General features: G+C 44.9%; 1 protein-coding gene across 1 annotated transcript; it reads left to right on the forward strand.

Moving 5' to 3' along the window:
* Positions 1–3,576: 3,576 nt before the first annotated feature.
* Positions 3,577–5,773, forward strand: LOC136355229 (uncharacterized). Its single transcript, XM_066307622.1, has 2 exons — positions 3,577–5,046; positions 5,120–5,773. The coding sequence occupies exons 1-2, from the start codon at positions 3,577–3,579 to the stop codon at positions 5,771–5,773; spliced, it is 2,124 nt and encodes a 707-aa protein (XP_066163719.1).
* The last annotated feature ends 12,772 nt before the right edge of the window (positions 5,774–18,545 follow it).

Genomic DNA, 18,545 nt, shown 5'->3' on the forward strand with positions numbered 1-18,545 from the left:
TTAATAAAAAAATTGCTCATTGATTTCCATGATACTAATTACTTACACCATAAAGATCTATCCATTGTTGTTTCTCAAAAAAAAAAAGATCTATCCATTGTTGAAAAACAAAGCCTTATAAGACTCCCCCTCCCCAAGACAATCACAACACACACGTGTGTACACCATTAATTTTATACCCATTAAATTAATAATATAAGATATTTTTCCTTAAGCAAGTGGACTCATTTATTTTCAAACAACACAGTGTTTGAATATAAAGTTTACAAAATTACATTTTACACTCATTGAATTAACAATTTATTAAGATATATATTGACTAATTTATACTTAACCGGAGGGAAATTATTTGACTATATTTTTAATAAAAATATTTGGCAATCGATTTTCACTTAAAATGGTAAAACCATTATTTAGGCCATCATATCTATCTTTTGTTAAAAAATAAAGCCTCCGATGACCCCTCTCTAGCCATCTAACAATGCACATGTGCATCTTCGACTTCCACACCTACAACAAAGCTTTGTATCTAAGGTGGCTAAGGTGATTTGTCAAGGTGAAGACGTATCAAATCGTCTGTAGATAATGATAGGTTTTGTTAATAATGTGAAAACAAATTGAATCAACCATTGTGGATTGAGTTTTTACAATATGCATCTCATGATAGGTCGTATTTAGATTTTGTTGCAGACGAAAAAAATCATTATGTTATGATTGTGACCATAATATTAACTAATATCTCCACACTTCTTAAGAAACAATTGCTACTCCCTCTGTCCCAACTTATAGGGCGTGCACCCTCTTTTTTAGAAAATCAACTCGATAACTTTTGACTAATAATCATACTAATCATATCTATACTAACTATTATGTATGTTATATCACTAGATATATATTTTAAAGTACTTTCATGTAATGCTAATATCATATTGATTGGAAACATAACATGGAATGAGTTAATGGTAAAAGTATATCATTGATAACCGTATAAAAAATATAGACCTTGTAATTTGGGACGGATGGAGTATACAAGAGTAAGTGGCCATTTTACCATGATTCTGGGAATTTTAAGTTAACACCAAAATTTGGTAAGATTCTCCAGTGGATTCGGTTAAAAAAATGAGACATTCAGCTGATGGAAGCTTATCTAGAAGAAAGCAAGATCAAGAAGGAATCGAGAAGAGCACAACATGGCAGCTCAATTTATCTATTAATTAGACAGTGTATAGTAATTTTCTTTTTTATTGTTAAGCAAGTTAGTTTAGTATCCGATCAGGATTTGTTTCTTTTCTCCCATGGTTCGTATCCATAAAGCAGACAGTAGGGATGGCAATTTCCCTTGCGGGGACCCGACCCAACGGGGGCGGGGGCGGGGGCCATTTCTGACCCGCGGATGAGTCAGGGGATGGGCCCCGCATTTGGGCGGGGAGGGGACGGGGGAGACATTGAACCCGCGTGGCCCCAGGGGATATATTACCCCTTCAAATGTAGCCCATAGAAGACCTAACAAGCCCAACTTAATAAAATATTGAGATATATAAGCAAAAACTGAACAGTCTAACCCTACCTTATCCTCTCCCCTCTGGCCTCCCGTCCTCTCCAGGCTCCCTTTCCCTCTTGTCTCCCTGCGGCGCAGCGTAGGACGACACACGGGCGGCACGCGGGGAGGCTCACAGGCGGGCGCTGTGAGGGGCACAGCTCGGCACACAGGCACGGTGGCCGGCGATGGGACAGGCGTGGCGAGCGGGTGTCACCGGGTGGCACAGGTGACAGGCGCGGTGAAACGCACTGAGAGGTATTTCACTATTTTGGTGAAATGTTTTTGTGTATTGAATGAATTGTTGTGTCAAAGTAGTTGTGAACTTTGTGGTCATGCATGCATTCAGATCATGGACGAAATGATGGATCATGAAAGTATTTGTGTTCTTGCTGAATTCTATATGATTGTCTTGAATTTTTTTTCCTGATTGGATGGGGATACTACCCAATACGGGGCATCGGAGGGGTCGGGGGCGGGGCCTAATATGTCCCCGCATCTCTACTCGGGGGCGGGGGCGGGTTGAAAAATCGGGGGTCGGGGGCACTACTATGAAAACCATTTTTCGTGACGGCCATTTTGGGTTTTCGCTAGCGGAATTTAGAGCCGGCACAAAGCAAAGGCCAGTGAAGATCAAGATCTTCGCTAGCAGTTATCGACCGCCAGCGATAATTCATTTTCGCTGGCGGTCATCTTAAACTAGTCGCCAGCAAAGATCCGTTTTCGCTGGCGGTTGGCTTAAGACGGCCTGTTTTTTCGCTGGCAGATTACAATGTACTAGCCGCCAGTGTTAATACTGGCCAAGTTTAAAAAAAATGACGGACGGAGCGACTCCGCTCCGTCTGCCTTCTTCAACACTCCACCATTCAAAAATTTCACAGAAATTTACCCAAGCATTCAAAAATCCACAGAAATTTACATCAACAATCTACAGTCAACTGCTTTCATTCACCCAAGCATTCAAGCATCACAAAAATCAACACAGAGGAGGGAGCCGGGCAACACGGTCGATGGCGTCGAGGTCGGTGCTGCCCTTCCCGCGGTCCGGTGGGGGCAGTCTGACGTCCCCGCGGCCCGGTGGCAAATGATCCGGCCTCCCTGCCCGCGCCCGAGCTCCGCCGCCCGCGCCCGCTTGGTCTGGCATGTCATCGTCGGTGTCAGCTCCGCCACCAGCCCCCTGCCATCGCTGCCACGGTGGCCGCCGCCCCCTCCCTCTGGCTAGATCTAGGAGAGGGAGAGGGAGGGGAGGGGAGGGGAGGGGAGAGAGGTGAGGGCCTCGTCGCTCACGCCCGTCGTGGACGCCGTCGTCACCGTCGCCGACAGGACAAGGAGGAGGGCTGGGGGCTCCGGGAGGAGGGGAGAGAGGTGGGGGAGGAGGAGGAGGTGGGTGGAGAGGAGAAAGAGGTAGAGGAGAGATGAATGCATGGGTGGGTGGGTGAAAATCGGTTTTAAATGCGTGGGTGGGTGAAGGAATCTCGCGTGCATGGTTTTAAATGCCGCGAAAATTTTTTAGTGAGGCTTTGCTTTCCGCTGGTGGATCTATTTTTTTGCTGGCAGATCTCTTTAGCAGCTGCCAGCCGGTTTTTGCTAGCAAACATTTAAGAGGTTTGCCTAAAAAATATAGTATTTTTTATGGCGGACCTCTTAATGTGGCGCTGGCGGGCCGTGACCCCCCGATTTTCTACGCCGGCGTTTTTTTCTCGTAGCCGCCATAAAAAATATTTTCTAAACGCCATTAAAAATCGTTTTTCTAGCAGTGAGATGGGGCCGTTCCAGTACAACCCGTCCCGACCCGCCCTGTTGCCATCCCTACCGGGTCAGTCGCCCGACCTGCCTGGGAGGTGAATCCGCCGCTGCGAATTAGGTGAGCCTACACGCGTTCTTTGAACATTCCTATGGTACATCAGTGCATATGTACCTGGTGTATATATATAAGTCATTGGGATAGGCTTGATCACACTAGCTATCTTCTGCAAAGAGCACGCAGAGCGACCCCTGCCTACTGCCTTGCCTACAAGGGGCTAGCTTCGTTTCGTACGATGCTGTCAACCGACGATTTCGTCCATGCCGGAATAATCACGGCCGCCGTGTTCGCCGTGTTGCTGGTAGCGTTGAGCACGTACGGCCGTCGTTTCCGCCACCCGGCGATCCGCTTCGTCATGTTGGGCGCCTGCACCATCTTCCTCCCGCTCACCTCCTCCATCATCTCCGTCCTTCTGCGGAGGAGCACGGAGAGCAAATGCGACGGCACCGCCCCGGCGAAAGGGAAGAGCAACCCAGACATCCAGAACATGTGGACGCTCCTCCTGTGGATAGCGCTCATCATCCTCATCAAGGGCAACGCCGACGTGGCGTCGGCCGGCGTCGCCATGTCCGCGGCCTTCCCTGCCTCCGGAGACGTCAGCATCGACGGCCAGAGGGTGCGGCCACCCTTGGAGCTACTCGCGCAGTACGCCTGGTTGGCCTATCTCATCTACCTGTGCATCCCGGTCGCCGGGTGGCTGGGCATTGTCAACAAGGCCATCTTCATCGCCTTCTGCGTGCTCGGCCTCGCCAAGATGGCGCTCAAGCTGGCCGCCTTCTGGAGCGCCAGCTTCTCCTTCGCTCTTGGCAAGAACGCCCGGCTCATCTCCGGCTACATGGCGCAGCTCGTCGAAGACGGCGGCAACCACGGTGGCGTGCCCCGTTACATAGTGGCGGGGGAGAAGGAGGAGCACGTCAAGGAGAATCCTAAGGGTTACCGCATCAAGGGCGATGCCCTTACGAACAAGAAGAGCGACCTCGTCACGCTCGACAGAGTGTGGCAGATGGCGGCGCCGGACAGCGACAGCCTGCTGGCCACGCGGCCGGAGCTCAGGGACCTCTGCCTGTCCTACTCCCTGTTCAAGAGCCTCCGCCGGCGGCTGTCGGGCTACCCCCTGGCCGACGCAGGCTCCCCCAATGCCCTTGATTTCGTGCTCCGTGGCATGGGTCAGGGTGGCGGCGGTGGCAGCGCCGAGCGGTTTTTCCGCGTCCTCATCGACGAGCTCTGGTTTGCTAGTGATTTCTACTACTCTCCCATCTCGTTGAGCTCCTTCAGCGGATGGTGTGCCGTGCTCAACCACCTCTTCTCCGCCCTGATCGTCGTCGGCGCTGTCACCGTGGGATGGATCTATCGCACGAAGCAAGTGGTGATTTTCGACGGCTCGCAAGCGTTCTACTACATCGTCACTGTCGTCCTCCTGCTGTCCGTCGTGTTCATCGAGATATGGGAGATCGTCGCCGACGTGTGCTCCAACTGGACCAAGATGGCCCTGCTCGCCCACTACATCAGGCACGACTCGCCGTGGCGCCGATTCCGCTTCGTCCACTCGGCGCTCGACGCGGTGCTGCGGTGGTTCAGGCCGGCGAGGCGGTGGCGCGACAAGATCGGGCAGAACTCGGTCCTGGAGCCACGCCGTTTCCGCAAGCGAAACGGGTTTCTCGCCGAGAAATTCTACGGCCGCGCCGGCCTCATGGAGTCTGTCGGGGTCTCTTTGATAGTCATAGAAGCGATGTACAGGTCCTTCCGGAACATTTACGGCCTGCGGACGAATGAACTAGCAAGCAGACGCAACAGCGAATCGGCCAGTCGGCGGCAACGCCGACAGGGTGAGGTATTCTTCCCTGAGACGGTTCCAGTTCGAGTTCGACACCGTCACCGACAAGATCCTCGCTTGGCACGTTGCAACTAGGCTCTTCGAGATAACTCACGCGCGTACTTCACCGGACAACAAGATCGTCGCCTGCCATCTGTCGTACTACTGCGCGTACCTGGTGGCGGCCGTGCCGGAGCTGCTTCCGGACTGCCCTGCGTGGACCCAAAAACGGTACAAGAAGGTGGCGACCGACGTGCGCGCGGTGCTGGGCAGTCACGGCATCGCCGGCGGTAGTACGGCGTCGGCGAGCGACGCGCAGCTTTCGCAGCTGGGCGACCGCGACAAGGTGCTGCGGGATGGAGTGGCGATCGTTGGGCGCCTGGTGGAGGAGTTCGCCGAGGGCGAGGGCGTGGACGAGGAGTTGGCGTGGCAGTTCCTTGCGAATTTCTGGTCGGAGATGGTGATCTACGTGGCGCCGTCGGAGAACGTCAAGGGGCACGTTGAGGCCATGGGCCGCGGCGGCGAGTTCGTCACGCTCGTGTGGGCGCTGCTCCTGCACGCCGGCATCACCACAAGGCCTCCGGCGCAAGCAGTATTATACCGTAGGGAAACTGTGTGAAGAGTCTCTTTTCAGTTATACTTACACAAATTAAAACGAGTATGTGTGAGTGTGAGCAAATAATCGATCTACTAGATCTAGATCGACTTGTGGTTGAGATTATTAATTATGCATGGGGCATGGAGTGTGCGCGTACGTAGTGGTTGCCATTGAGTCTAGCTAGTATTATGGATTGTGGGATCGATGGCACGATCCAAATTAGTTGTCTCCATACTTTTAAGCATCCATTAGTATTGTAATTTTGTTGAGATTCTCAGGAAGAAAACTCAGGAAATTGCGGCCCAATTCTTGTGTTATCTCTCTGTTATCGAAAATTGCTATACGTACGACATTTTGAGTACGATCTTCGTACGATCAAATGGGCGGCTAACGTGGACTTATGGAGCATGTCAGTCTTGTACTCGTTCTGATGCATGTCATCGTCATCGCCAGCGCCACGTAGGGCAAGAGGTTGGCGGTGATGGTGGTTGTGATGTGTTCGATGCCGGCGCCGGAAGTCCAAAAGTACAACACCAGCACGATCGCGGAAGTCCAAAAGTTCAAAGGTTAATTAGACCCATACCACTGCAACTTTACGAAATTGAAAAAATACCACTACTATTCGTCATATCGGCTATATGCCGCTGGAAATTTTTAAAATTGGAACCATTCCACTTCCGTCCCTTTTTCCGTGCTCTCTCTCACACCGTCTCCATTCGGTCCTCATCCCCCTCCCTCGACGTCTCGGACCTCGCCCACGCGCTGTCACGCCCAGCCATCGCGGCGCCCAAGGATGTCCAAGCCGTAGCCGCACTTGCCGCCGCGGCGGACTTCCCGAGTCGGACAACGCCAACTCGATCCAGGTCCGCCTCGCTGCCGCTGCTGTGGAGATCGAGGAGGTCCGGGTGAGCCGGATCGACGGCGGCGAGGGCAGCGTCGACGGCGAGTGGACATAGCAGGTTGGACTTGACGACGAGGGAGTCGCAGAAGCTACACCTACAATAAAATGGCTACTTAGCTCAGTGGCTTTGCACGCTCGACTACGTCTCACTCTGCTTCCAGAGAACAGGTTCTCAATTATCTCGCACCCCCCCACCCCACTTCACCCACCCAACAAAGAAAAAGAAAATAAATAAATGAAAATGAATTAGAGTGCTTACTTTTCAGGTCATCGACCAAGTCTTCTGTCTGTCCATGCCTATCTGTCGATGAACACGCCCAAATAGTTTCCGGGACACTTATTGGGGCATTTTACACTTATTGGGGCTTTGTTTTTCTTTATTTTGAGATACATAAACGTACTCATTGGCTTTTCAGTTGTCTTTTAATTCATTGCTAGCTGTATTTAATATTTATAAGATTTTGCGTGAAAATTAGGTGTAATTATTCCAAATAAAAAGATTTCTAGGATTCAGATTTATTTTATACCACAATATATAAGCATTACTACTCTGATTCTCTTAGCTTCTATCATATCAATGTTTTTAGAGCCAATCAAATGCTTCAGAAGGACATCTAAGAAATTTAATAATCAAATATTGATAACTGAAGTGACTAATGGAAAATTTTTGGCCCGAGTAGTACTTACTAAAGAGTAAACTGTGATCACGGTACATAAACTTGCACGATGGATACAAATAGGAACAACAACTTATAAATCGTTTCTATACAATTACTAGTCCATGCGAACTTGAGCCAAAACAATATACGCAAGCAAAATTGATTTAACACGGTGCGCCTTGATAACATCTTTGCATGCTAGCGGTTTTTTTTTCACAAAATAAAATGTTTGTTTTAAATACAATCAGTACTCTAGTAGTGTAAAGCAACCTACAAGATATTGCAATGAAATTATTATTGCTGACTGCTATATTCTGCAAAACTGAAATTGATCTAGTGTGTGTATGTCTGCACATTGTTCTGGTACTACACATTTGATTAATTTTACACGTGTGGATTGTTTTAGACTAGGTTCGTACAGGCTAGACAAGTTATTGCATCTGAATGGGCATTTGTCAAGTTTATACCCCCTGAGTGCAATTTGGTCTTTACTAAACACATAAAAATCCCTATATTTTGAGAAAGAGGGAGTAGGAGACAATAATGATTGGCTAAGATAAATAAATATGCGGATAAATTGAATAACAGATGTTGTGAGATTGGCTGAGATGAGGAGGTAGGTACAGGAGTGGCTATATTTTGAGATAAAAATTAATTATCAAAGGTACCAGCTATATTTGAGAAGAAAGGAGTATAATACATAGTACAAGCTATATTTGAAATAAATGATATTCTATGATTATATACACACTTTTTAGCGGATCTATTCCGTTCTAATATTTCCAAATTCTAACCTCTTGCCACATAATTTACAAGGATATATTTTAATATATGTTTTTTTTTAAAAAAACTTTATAACAAATTCCTTCGTGAGAGAGTACACAACATGTGTGGTGCTGCACTAATTGATGGGTCCATCTGTTGCTTGGCCGTGTTTCCTGACATCAACCTAACCATGTGTCGGCCGTCCGGCTTGACTCCTTCCGAGAAGCTTCACTGTAATACCAGGCACTCCGCCGCGTCTAGACTCTTGAGAAGGATGAAAAGAAGATAACAGAATGAAACACCACATTTGCAGCGATGAGCGCGTATATTCCTCTGCTGCTCCTAGATATTTGTTCACCACCTGTGCTAATAGACCCCGTTCGTTTCTATTAGGAGGTGTTTTAGGGCTGTTCACTTTCATGCCATTTTCAACCTTACCAAATTTTAGTAAAATTGTCAAAAAAGTGGCTACATTTAGTTTGCTGCCAAATTTTGGTAACTATATAAGAAATCATGCCAAAAGTTACCAAAATTTTAGCAACTATGACATTAGATCGGGGTGTCACATCGGGTATTATATAGGGTGTCGTATGGGGTGTTTGCGTACTGATAAAAAAACTAATTACAGTATCCGTTAGTAAACCGAAAGATAAATTTATTAAGCCTAATTAATCCGTCATTAGCACAGGCTTAAAAGATTCGTCTCGCAAAGTAGTCGCAATATGTGCAATTAGTCATTTTTTAAGCCTATATTTAATACTTTATGCAGGTGTTCAAACGTTCGATATGACATGGCGTAAAATTTTAAGGTGGGATCTAAACCGGCACCCTTAGGCTGGGTTCATTACTTAGAGGTTGGGAACCCATCTCCCCGCATGGAAAACAGAGCAGTCCATTAGCACGTGATTAATTAAGTATTAGCTATTTTTTTTCAAAAATGGATTAATTTGATTTTTTTAGGCAACTTTCGTATATAAACTTTTTTTTTTTTGGAAAAAACGCACCGTTTACCAGTTTGAAAAGCGTGCGTGCGGAAAACGAGGGAAATGGGTGGGGAACTAGAAATTCCGAACACACCCTTAGAGCAAGTATAATAGTAGGCTATAAGCCGGCTAAATGCTGATGTGAAGGAGGGAAGAGAGGAGAGAGAGGAGAAGCATGCTGTAAACTTACAGCCGGCTTGGATACAAGAACCAAAAAACTCTGTGAGAGAGACAAGTGGGCCATGTATTAATTGTAAAGAGCTAACTATTATATGGGTAGGCTCAAAGAAGACTACAAATAACGTTATAGCCAACAAGTCAGCTGTATTATTAGCCTTGCTCTTAGAGCAAGTTTAATAGTATAGCCCACTACTAGCTCCAATTCATCTATAGCCAATCTAATAGCCAATTCATAGAATAGTTGCTTATTATACTATTAATGTATGGTCCCACCTGTTATACACACATTGTCTCTTGGAGTCCGTGCTGCAGCTGACAACAGATCTGTAGTCCGCTGCTCTTCTCTTTTGTCTTTTATCTCATTAAAATATATTTGTAGCTAGCTAATAGTCTCCTATTGTACTTGCTCTTAGTACACTTCCTCGTTATGGGTGAGCAACTCACTCGTTTTCCATTATTACACTTCCTAACTTGATAAATCATATGTTTTGTGCAATTATTTTTTATATAAAAGTTTCTTAAAAATGAAGTTATGTTTTTACTTTATTGTAATTAACTAATACTCCTTCCATCCCAGAATATAAGCGTTTTTGGACTTCAACGTAGTCTTTGAGATACTACTTTGACCAACAATATTTATAAAAATAAGATATTTAAATAAAAATGGTTGCATATTATGATAGTTTTTTCAATGATAAATCTAGCAACATCAATTTTACATTATTGATATTTTTTATTTTTTATATTAATAGTCAAAGTTCAAAATGTTTGACTTGACACTTGTTGACGAAAAATATGCGCTCGGCCGATGGTGCTAGGTCTGTGTTGGCGCGAACTAAATTGACGAACACAACGGCCGAGGAGATCTGCTTAGCTCCAGTGCAGGTCTAAAGGTTGATGAGATGCGGGCGTGCCAGTCAGTTTGATCCTGTAACTGAAAGATATACTAATAGCAGATCAATGAGCCGATCGGCTGACAAGCCGATGAAGTAATTCCAGCCGATGCCGATACCAGCTGATAGCGATATTGGCCAATCGACTATATATGGTTGATGTAGAATATGACACTTGATATAAATAAACTAATAAAGACAATCGACTGATGATAATATAACAAAACAACAAATACAATCCAGTAGAAACCAATCGGCCAACAATGATGTGACCGAACAAGTGTTGATCCGAAGGTTAAAGTATACATCGGCTAGAGGACCGATGTCATAAAATCCAAACGATTAGGTAAATAGTGAAATCTTTGTTGCGATCGACTAAATCCAACATGTATGCAATCCTTGTAAACCGATGCAATGTCTAAATAACTCATTGGTTGAAACCCCGATGAAACCCTTATTGGCAATTAGGAAGCAGGCTAGAGGTTATGGTTCTAAGCACGACTAGGGCTGATGCAGTGCAAAGTACGAAAATAAACATAATATAATATCTAGACAATCAAGCCCTTGTCTAATTTTCAGGATGGTAGAAACCTTAGCTAATCTAATCTGGTAAAGCAATTTAGCCGATACTGGCATAAACCCTAAAACGAATCTTAGCCGATACAAGTAATTAAACTACCAAACTAGATTAACTAAGATATATGATAGATAGATGCTTACATTGACAAGATCAGAGTGTCGAATCACTAGCTCCGCCGATGCAAACAACCATGACAAGTATAAACTCGTCGAAAAAGTAGAAAAGTAGAAAGTGGTGGCGCTGCACTGAATTTGTATTGATCGTGGAGATAGTTTACAATGACCCTGAGCGTATATATTTATACCTATGGGTACATACTAGTCCTTCTTGAACAAGAAAGAAACTTTTCTAAAGATAAAAAAAAAACATAAAGTTCTTATCGAACACTAAACACACATTCCAAAAGATAAAAGAAAACTAATAGACTCTTCCTAATTAATAGATACATCGCCAAGCCGCATGCTCCTTGAACTCGGTCTCTTCTGCATAAACTTGCTTTAATTGATTAATTTTTTTAATCAAATATAGCAAGAATCCAACTATTGGCGACTTGATAATTCCCATCGGCTGATTACAGAATTGTGAAGCCGATACTGACTCCAGGCCGATGATGAATTCAGGGCTTACCAAATTTCACTGTTAACAACACTATACTAAAAATGTTTATATTTTGGAACGGATGGAGTACTTCATTAAGCATGCGCTAATAGTTTATCTCGTTTAACATGTCACCAAAAATCCAACCCCCACCCCTTCTCGAAAGAAGTATTAACCTATCGTGGTGCCCACAAGGCTTTTTAACGAAGTTTTCTTCGGTCCTGTTGTACATATAGATATTTAAAGTGTTAAAGAATTGTTCAATTTTGTCGTTGGTTATACCCATATCATAGAATCCATATCTATACCAGTTTGTTTGGAAGACGTACGGATTGGCTAGTATGAGGAAGCAACAGAATCCATATCTATACGGTTTGTTTGGAGGACATAGGGATAGGCTAGTATGAGAAAGTAAACGAATCAGTAAAAGAAAGCAAGAGAGACATGTATTGTTATACAGGTTCATGTCCTGATGGTAATAGGGTACTAGATCTTCCGTTAGGCGAATATAACTATCGATTTGATGGAAACTTAACACAAACAATCCGGTTTTTTATTAACACAATCCGAACCCTGCAATTACAGCATTCTGTCTCCTTTATATATCAACCGTGCTGAAGTATGATTGGCCACGTCAAGAATGCTAATCCTTACGTGTGAATCGAAAAACACAATCAAGAACAAGAAAAACAACAACTCAATTGCAGACGAATGATTAACCAAGAACTCGAAGTTAGGGTTCCATGAACCAATAAACAACAAAACTATAATGACAAAAATAATCTAATCAGAAGAGCTTATTCCCTCTACATGATGTACCTTTACAATTTCTACTACTATCTCAAATTAACATAAAAATACGGGGCTTTTAACTATTTGCCACTCTTACAAATGGTGTCTAACGATTTGCCACTAGGCCCACATGTAATAGACACATGAGGATCCACATGTCATAGATACGGTGTGGCAAATCGTTAATTGCCATGTCACAAGAGTGGCAAATAGTTAAATTTCCCTAAAAATACAAGCATAGTAACTCATGGTAATCTTCTCAATGACACTAACAGCTACAGTTAGCTCAAAAGAGCGAATGTTTGCTGCGAATACATAGAACTTGAAAAACGTACAACTAACGCAGCGGTACATATCACCTGCGGCTGCCTCGTCGACATTGCCGGGCTCAAGGCTCGGCGACACTGCCGGGCCGTGAAGTGATGCCGGCATGCAGCAGCAGCGCCCACAGGAGTGTGATGAACTCACCACCGCGAGCTAGAGCCTCGGCATGGCCTCTGACGTTGTCTGACGGTGCGAGGTAGAGCACCATCTCTGACCAGAACTCTGCCAGGAGCTTCCACAACGCTGCCTCGCCTACGCCTTTGGTCTCTCCTTCTCCGTCTTCGAGCCTTCCAACTTCTCCTACCAGTTGTTTCGCCAGCTTTGACCCTTGCTGCAAAACTTTGTGCCTGCAGCTCGCACCAAGAGCATCGACAAAATGATTAAAGTCATTTCCTTCTCCATCGAGAGCTTTCTTGATGTCTCTCGCCACCTCCTTGCAGTGCGCCTTGGTCCATGTAGCGTCGTTCGGAAGAAGCTCGGGGACGGCGGCCACTAGGTATGCGCAATACTGCGACAAATGGGTGGCGGTGATCATATCAGCAGTCCGTGGAGAAGATTTGATCCGCAGGTACTTCATCTCAAAAAGGCTTGTGCCGATGTGCCACACGAGGATGACATTGGCAGTGACGATGTGATCTCCTTGGCAAGACCAGATGACAGTATCACGCAGTGTGCTACGCTGAATGGCTGCCACGCCATTGCTGAGCCGTCCATTACTTCTCTTTAGTGCCGCTAAGACAGCAGCCTTCACTTGTGTTGGGACATTGGCGGATTTGTGAAGGCTTGCACGATGAACCATCTTCTTTGGCAACACTATTGGAGGATTGTGGAACCGACGAGGCTGCAGCACCGAGTTCTGCCCCATTTTGTCGTTGAACCGCTGCACAGCACGGAAGCGCAGCACCATGGCTAGTGCTTTCTGGATGAGACAACATCGGTGATGGCCATTCCTTTTGATATGGTATTGGAGCAAGGCCAGCTTAGTCCAGTTAGAACACACACCAGAGATTATTTGCCATAGCTCTATGAACAAGGCAGCCACGGCGAGAACAAAAGTAATAGTCGAATAGAAGGAGGACTGATAAAATAATCGACGAATAATAAAGAAAGCCAGAAAGGCAACTCCAGTAATGATTAGGAGGGATATTGATGGAAATAACATGCTTGGAAACATTGATCATTTCATCAATTTAAATGCCTAATGCTTAGCCGCACGATCAGCATGTGTTGGATGACAAGATGCTTGCATACAACAACCTCTGCTGATCGAGTCAATCACCTGAAGACTTGGTTCTCACGTGAAGAGAGAACGTGCGCTTGTGGCCGTTTGGCGGCTGCGTTTCTCACGGAGCCGATCCGGCTTTGACGCGGAGGAGCAACGGATTGAGCGTGGGCTGCCGTTCAGTGTTAGCTCTATATAGGAGTCAAGGAGACGTCTTTGAAGGACACAGAACACAATAGCCATCTACTCTGAAATTCCTCAACTGCCGTCGTGTTGCGTCGCCGTCGATCTAAGCCGACCGTGGTGCTCGTCGTGCAACGAGCATTCCGGCGAGCGGTGTCTCCGAGCCTTCGCCGCATTCGCACCTGCACGGGGGCGGTGTAAAGGTTTCTGGGCAGCGTATTTCTACGCGGCCGCTCGACATCATCGATTGACTGCACTGCTTCAACTCGCTGATCTCCGTCGATCCATTCAGTGAGTGAATTCTTTCGTTTACAAAGGAAAGGAACCAGTGCATTTCTAATCTAGTTTTGTTCGTACCTGAGTTTTGTATATGCATGGTACTGTTCATCTAGATTAAAATATTGTGGCTAGATTACCATTGTGATTAGCCTAATGACCTACTTGGCTTAGTTATTTATGCCTTGTTTGATATCTAGCATGATAGAATTTATGAGTTTTTCTTGTCCTATCATGTCGCAAGTAGGTTATGCTTGCTGTATATGCTTTCAAATAATAATGCTTGGAATAAAATTAATGGCTAAGTATGTATTATTTCCAACATTCCAGAAACCTTTAGAACCATTGGTCATGGCTGCTCATGCTGTTGATCTGATGAGGCCTGAGAAGTTTGCTGGTGAAAACTTTAAGCGTTGGCAATCCAAAGTTCGTCATTATCTGGTGTCGCAGAACTTGTGGTATGTTATTCCACAAGTGAGGCCGCTGACCCAACAGCAGCATGCGGACTTTGAGACCAGTAATGATGTGGCTTTAGGTGTCATGCTTTCGCTCCTGTCTGACCAGCTCTACGACGTGTATGGTGCTTACACCAGCGCCGCAGAGCTATGGGAGGCACTGGACCGTAAATATTCGGTTTCAGATGCAGGACGTTGGATATATGTCGTGGAGCAATATCATGACTTTAAGATGATTGACAACCAATCAGTGGTGAAGCAGGCTCATGATCTTTTAACGATTATGGGTGAGATGTCTCAGTTTGGTGCTATTGTGAATCCTAAGTTTGTGGTGGGGGGCATTATTGCCAAGCTTCCTCCATTTTGGAGGGATTTTGCCACTGCACTTAAGCACAAACGGGAGGACATGATGGTTGATGACCTGATTGCCCACCTGGATGTGGAGGAGAAGGCGCGTGCGAAAGACACGCCGACTATGGCACAAGAAGGGACATCAAATGCCAACCTAGTGCAGAAGTCAAATGCAAAGAACAAGGGCAAACAAGCAGTGCAGAACCATAAGGCCAAAAACACAACCAATTTTAAGAAGAAAATTACTTGCTATGTTTGCGGCTTGGAAGGGCACAAGGCCAACAAATGCCGTGACAGGAAGGGCAAGAAGAATGTTCAGCAAGGGCAGAAAATTGCCAACATGGTTGTGAGCGAGGCTGGGTCTTCAGGGTATGATTCTACTCCTGTTGCACTTTCAGCGTATCAATCCTTTGATTGGTGGGTTGATACGGGAGCTAACATTCATGTATGTGCTGACATTAATTTATTTTCTTCATATCAGGCTGCAACCGGTTCCTCCATCTTGATGGGCAATGGTTCAGGTGCTGCTGTTCTTGGAGTAGGGAAGGTTGATCTGAAGCTCACTTCAGGGAAAATCATCTCTTTGAAGAATGTGCAGCACGTACCATCAATAAAGAGGAACTTGATTAGTGGCTCTCTCCTTTGTCGAGATGGCTATAAATTGGTTTTTGAGTCCAATAAAGTTGTTATTTCAAAATTTGGTTTATTTATTGGTAAAGGCTATGAGTGTGGAGGCTTGTTCCGCACATCCTTGTTAGACTCCTCAAATAAGTTTGTTAGCAACATTCTCAGTAATTTTAATAAAGATGCTGTTGTTTGGCATTCAAGGTTATGTCATGTTAATTATGATAGCATTTCACGTATGAGCAGCTTGAATTTAATTCCAAGCTTTTCCATAGTCAGAGGTTCAAAGTGCCAAATTTGTGTGTAAGCAAAGCAACCTCGCAAGCCATTTAAGGCAGTCGAGGAAAGGAATTTGGCGCCTTTAGAACTAGTTCATTCAGATCTCTGTGAGATGAATGGAGTGATGACTAAAGCAGGGAAAAGATACTTTCTATCATTTATTGATGATGCTACTAGGTTCTGTTACTTGTACTTACTAAAAACTAAAGATGAGGCATTGAGCTACTTTAAAACCTAAAAGGCCGAGGCTGAAAACCAACTAGAAAGAAAAATTAAACGTCTACGGTCAGATCGTGGTGGTGAATATGTGTCAGATGAGTTCTCCCAATTCTGTGCGGATCATGGAATAATTCATGAAATTACACCTCCCTATTCACCCCAATCTAATGGGGTCGCCGAAAGAAAGAACCGCACTTTGACTGACTTGGTTAACGCCATGTTAGACAGTGCCGGTATGTCTAAGGCATGGTGGGGGGAGGCTGTATTAACCGCCTGTCACATCCTAAATAGAGTGCCCACTAAAAATAGTGAGATCACTCCATATGAAGGATGGAAAGGGAGAAAGCCATCACTATCATATTTGCGCACTTGGGGGTGCTTGGCGAAAGTCAATGTACCAATAACAAAAAAGCGCAAACTTGGACCAAAGACTATTGATTGTGTCTTTCTAGGATATGCACATAATAGTGTGGCCTACAGGTTTTTAGTAGTGAGATCCGATGTACCGGATGTACCGATAAACATGGTAACGGAATCTCGTGATGCAACATTTTTTGAGGATATTTTTCCTATGAAAGGTACAGGAACATCATCTAGTCGAGCAAATTCAACACCTGAATTTCCTGTATATGTAGAACAACATGAACATACACATGTGGAGGATGACAATGAAATGGCTCTAACAAGGAGCAAGAGACCGAGGATTCAAAAATCCTTTGGTGATGACTTCATTGTGTACCTCGTGGATGATGTGCCGAAATCCATTTCAGAGGCATATGCATCACCTGATGCAGAGTACTGGAGGATGCAGTTCGTAGCGAAATGGATTCCATTTTAGCTAACGAAACTTGGGAGATCACTGATCGACCATTTGGTTGCAAGCCAGTGGGGTGTAAGTGGATCTTTAAGAAAAAACTTAGACCCGATGGTACTATTGAAAAGTACAAGGTAAGGCTTGTGGCAAAGGGGTACACGCAAAAGGAAGGCGAGGATTTCTTTGATACTTATTCACCTGTTGCTAGACTTACTACTATCCGTGTGCTTCTGTCGCTGGCTGCCTTATATGGTTTCGTTGTTCATCAAATGGATGTGAAAACGGCTTTCCTAAATGGTGAGCTAGATGAAGAAATCTATATGGAGCAGCCCGATGGCTTTGTAGCACTCGGACAGGAAGGCAAGGTGGTTAAGTTATTGAAATCTTTGTATGGCCTAAAGCAAGCTCCTAAGCAATGGCATGAGAAGTTCGATCGAACATTAACATCCGCTGGTTTCATTGTAAATGAAGCTGATAAGTGTGTGTACTATCGGTTTGGTGGGGGAGAGGGTGTGATTTTGTGTTTATATGTTGATGACATACTCATATTTGGGACCAATATTAATGTGGTGTCTGAATTAAAATCATTTTTGTCCCAAAAATTTGACATGAAGGATTTGGGAGAAGCTGATGTTATTTCAAACATTAAATTGATCAAAGGCGAGGATGGGATTATGCTTTCGCAAGCCCATTATGTGGAGAAAGTCCTAACTCGTTTCGGGTTGATGGACTGTAAAATAGCTCCAACGCCTTATGACCCAAGTCTTAAGCTTCGAAAGAACAAAGGACTAGGAAAGGATCAATTGAGATACTCTCAAATCATTGGCTCTCTCATGTATTTGGCGTGTGCTACCAGACCCGACATCTCATATGCTGTTAGCAAGCTGAGCCGGTTTACTTCTAACCCGGAGATGATCATTGGCAAGCACTAGAACGCATATTAAGATACTTGAGAGGCACAATGTCATATGGGATTCACTATACCGGGTACCCCGCTGTGCTTGAGGGGTATAGTGACTCAAATTGGATCTCGGATGCCGATGAGATCAAGGCCACGAGTGGATATTTGTTTACTCTTGGTGGTGCTGCAGTTTCATGGAGATCTTGCAAACAAACAGTTTTGACAAGATCAACTATGGAGGCTGAACTTGTAGCACTTGACACAGCCACTGTTGAGGCGGAGTGGCTGCGTGAGCTCTTGATGGACTTACCGGTAGGTGAAAAACCTATCCCGGCGATCCTTATGTACTGTGATAACCAAACAGTTCTCATAAAGGTTAAGAGCACAAAGGATAATATGAAGTCCTCAAGACATGTGAAAAGGCCCCTAAAGTCCGTTAGAAGTTTGAGAAACTCCGGAGTGATTGCTGTAGACTATGTCCAAACCGCAAAAAATCTAGCGGATCCTTTCACAAAGGGATTATCACGAAATGTGATAGAAAATGCATCAAGGGAAATGGGATTGATACCCATGTGAGTCACACAACAGTGGTAACCCATCCTATGTGATCGGAGATCCCGTGAAGTAGGTAATGGGTAAAAACAAACTGTTGGGTGACAGGAGAGTACAAAACTTTCTTACCCGTTCCTGTCGAAGATGCAGTACTCTCATTCTGTATGGTAGGGTGACATATGTCTTAATGTGCTCTGAGGTTCTCTTAGAGACGAGGTACTGTCCTACAGGGTACACTTGGAA

The sequence above is a fragment of the Oryza sativa genome, chromosome 1 (genome assembly GCF_034140825.1).
Source record: "Oryza sativa Japonica Group chromosome 1, ASM3414082v1".
In the NCBI taxonomy this organism is placed as follows: Eukaryota; Viridiplantae; Streptophyta; class Magnoliopsida; order Poales; family Poaceae; genus Oryza; species Oryza sativa.

Excerpts from the sequence above, each read along its gene's own strand:
- LOC136355229 (XM_066307622.1), top strand. The coding sequence starts at position 3,577 with ATGCTGTCAACCGACGATTTCGTCCATGCCGGAATAATCACGGCCGCC. Across the intron at positions 5,047-5,119 it reads GCCTCATGGAGTCTGTCGGG|CAAGCAGACGCAACAGCGAA; the intron begins GTCTCTTTGATA and ends CGAATGAACTAG.